The sequence below is a fragment of the Triticum aestivum genome, chromosome 6A, assembly GCF_018294505.1.
Source record: "Triticum aestivum cultivar Chinese Spring chromosome 6A, IWGSC CS RefSeq v2.1, whole genome shotgun sequence".
Lineage (NCBI taxonomy): Eukaryota > Viridiplantae > Streptophyta > Magnoliopsida > Poales > Poaceae > Triticum > Triticum aestivum.
The window spans coordinates 147,929,683-147,932,925 of record NC_057809.1 but is presented as its reverse complement, the minus strand read 5'-3'; the positions used below and the strand labels follow the sequence as shown (position 1 = coordinate 147,932,925).

At 46.6% G+C, this 3,243-nt stretch overlaps 1 protein-coding gene across 1 annotated transcript in view; it reads right to left on the bottom strand.

Annotated features, from left to right (window-relative positions):
* Positions 1 to 1,066: 1,066 nt before the first annotated feature.
* LOC123130489 (urease accessory protein D) overlaps positions 1,067 to 3,243 on the bottom strand; it is a 3,274-nt gene continuing 1,097 nt past the window's right edge. Inside the window, exons 4-8 of the mRNA XM_044550382.1 lie at positions 2,840 to 2,884; positions 2,505 to 2,738; positions 2,309 to 2,391; positions 1,602 to 1,770; positions 1,067 to 1,499 (exon numbers count right to left, since the gene is read on the bottom strand). Of these exons, the coding sequence (XP_044406317.1) occupies positions 1,380 to 1,499; positions 1,602 to 1,770; positions 2,309 to 2,391; positions 2,505 to 2,738; positions 2,840 to 2,884 (651 nt within the window). The 3' untranslated portion in view covers positions 1,067 to 1,379. The remainder of the gene's footprint in view (positions 1,500 to 1,601; positions 1,771 to 2,308; positions 2,392 to 2,504; positions 2,739 to 2,839; positions 2,885 to 3,243) is intronic.

Genomic DNA, 3,243 nt, shown 5'->3' with positions numbered 1-3,243 from the left:
TTTACGCGATACCGTAGTACTAATAATCACCCACACATGCCAGCATCAACACTGAAGGATTCTATTTAAAGATAAACAAAAGAGACTGCAGTGTTTTGAAGAAAATTTGCATTACGTCTAACCAAATGAACTTCTTGGTTAAGTATGAATTTGGTGTGAGGACGTGTGTGAGCCCCAAGGGAAGCAGAGGCCCCTGCAGGCTTTCCCAAGCGCATTGTTCGGAATCAGATCGAGGACCACCGGCCACAATCCACAAGGTGATACGCCCGCGCATCGGCGTAGCAACAACTACTAGCAAGCATTGGCCGGGCCCTGCCTGCCGTGCCTGGACCATCCCAAACTGGCGCCGGTTCTTGGAGCAGTGCACGACCGTGTCTCCCCTGCCCCATGCACTTTACCACCCTCCACCCACACGGACTCGCACGAAATAACGTGGTGATCGATGCAGCAGAATCCGTGACCCAGGATCGCACGGCTGGCCGTGCTTCTTTTTGAAATCGCAAATTTCGTACACCTCAGGCCCCAGCCATCATAATTGAGGTTTCATTGCTTAGTGTTTTTTTTTGTTTGAGACAACAATAATGGCGCTGCTTAGTTAGCGACGGTGCAGAGAAAGGCCCAATGATGGGAGGAGAAAGCTGGGGGGGAACAAAACAAAAGGCCGGGGTCCATCCACGACGAGGCGCAACGGGGCTCTGCCTGGTGGGGCCCCCGTGGACGGACTTGAGTGAGAGGCTGCAGGGGAACGGGAGGCAGCGCCGGCACCGTCTCCCAGTCCAGGCCCAGGAGGATTCAGAACCCCCACCGCTCCATTATCATTGTACCGTCGCTTTGACCGCTGGTCTCCTCCCTTTCCCTTCGCCTCATCATTCGTCGGCGTCCAGCCAGCTCCCTCACTCTCTTACTCTGATGGCCGGCCGGAGTTTTGCCGACGGGGGTGGGGTGCAGCTCCCTACCTTCGAGTTCACCTCACAGCGCCTGTGTGCACAACTTTTTTTTTTGAGAGAGTAGTCCATCCAAGCTCACATTTCTATGTCACATCGCATCGACTTCAGTCGATGACCACTTTGCAGTTACGATTTTTTTTCCAAAATCCGTAGTGATGATACACGCCAAGAAAGAGTGTAAGAAACACCATTTTTTAGCAGCAGAAACACTTATATTTTGGGCCCTAAATTGCACAAACTAACAAGGCCCAGTTAACACGAATTGGCCCAACCAACCCAGCATTTACACAGCCTGGCCCTGAAATTAGCCCAGGTAAGATGGACGCCGCAACGTTAGCTGTGTCTGCCTCAGCGATTTACAGCTCCATTATTCATCTGCACCGAGGTTTCATGATCCGGTGACTCTCAGCAGTTTCTTGCTGCTTGCTAGCTTCATGACGAAGAATAAGGGGCGACGCCAAGGAATGGTTCAACCGCTGCCAGATGATGCCTGAGGAAGGTGTATACGGACTCAGTGCTCACCGCCACTATCCGGGCGACCATGCCAGTTCCCTGCAGCAACCGAAAAACAGATGTTGTCACGTGTTCTGTCGAGCCAAGCACGCGCAATTAGCTGTGGTTCTAGAACTTCAGGAAGAAGGAGCGGCAGCTAACCGTGCGACCAAATGGACTGCAAGAGGCAACGAGCGGGGGGCTCTGGGGTTGTACGGCCTGTGGCCTTGCGGCGTAGCGGCCTCCACCAGAGGTGGGAGGACGCAGTTGTACAGACATCATGTTCTTTACTTCGTCTTGCATCTGATCTTGTATGTGCTTCAACTTTGGCCTGCAAAGGGAATCCTCAGCAACATGGTTCACATTCAGGCAGCCAGGCTCCTAGTAGGGACAGGTTGCCATGATTTCACAGGATCCAAAAAAACTGACAGAATATGATTACTGAGAACTAGTACATTTATGTTTCTTTACAAGAGCATTAGCAAATTTTATGTTAACTTGGAGTACGAATAGCCTTGACTTGACATACTAGGAACCAGGTGCAGTTCTACAGTGTAACAATTGCCAAACACTAAGTCAGGGAACCTCTGGCCCAGTAGAAAAAGAAACGACAAGCAAAAGGACATCTGTCGTATTCTATACTGTTAGTTTTTGTATCAGATCACAATGATGACTGGAGAAGAAAGTAGTGCTCATTGACTGAACTGATATATGCATAATTGTACATTCATGCCTTTCAGTGCAGCCTCCAACTAATTCTTGCCTAAGACTTTGTTAAACTTAACTAGGCAGTTCATAAGCTATTCTTCTCATTGTCACATCTGTAGAGGTCTAAGAGAAATATACGTATCACTGCCAGATGAACTTACCCCAATAATACAACCATTGCAACGACGTTATATTCCTGCATCCGCTCAGCAATAGTACAATCGGAGCCCTGTTCCAATAGAACCTGTTCAGGCATGAAAAGGTATCATTGCATGATGTTGAGGTTAAGTAACGATTCAAACGGAGATGAATATAACTTAATCTGGCACATGCTAGGAGAAAGGCACAAGTTCACACCGAGTCAATAAACAGAGGCTGATACTCTTCCAAAAGAATGTGGTTAACACTCTTGTAGGAGTTGAAGTCCCATTTTTCTCCACTCTCATACCGGCCACTTGTAAACCAATCTACAATGACCAAGTTAGAATCCCCGGATACGTGAAACACTTGCTTCTGGTAATATCGAGCGGTTGAGAAGCAGGTTACGGGATCTGGAATAACTGCAAGCAGTGCATCTTTTCCAACTGTTGCCTACTGCATGTAACAAATTATTGTTATATTTGTAAGAATTGAAGCAGTCACCTTAGAAATTGAGGGCCAAGGTGTATCAATTTCCTTTAAAGAAACATTACCTCTAGTACCTGCTCAGAACATTTTGAACCCACAGCCTTGTAAACCTACACATGTACTTGGCGATTAGGAAACAAACAGAGACTTGCTGGGGAATTAGCTATTAAGTTCAAAATTGGCAACTGCTAACCATACCAAGAACTGAAGCATTTCACAAACTGCTAACCATACCAAGATTTTTTTGTTAATTTGTCTAGTAAACAGTACCCAGTTTCCTACATGGGTCTGTCTAGGACACATCTAGAGATGTGACTCTGTTTGTGGTCTATTTTTTTGTCCTTGTTTTTTTTGTTTCTTGTTGCTGCATTATATATTTGTGGGAGCTTAGATGTGACATTCTTAAAAAACATCTAGATGTGAATTAGACAAACTGTTCCTACATTGATAAATAACTTAACACCACGAA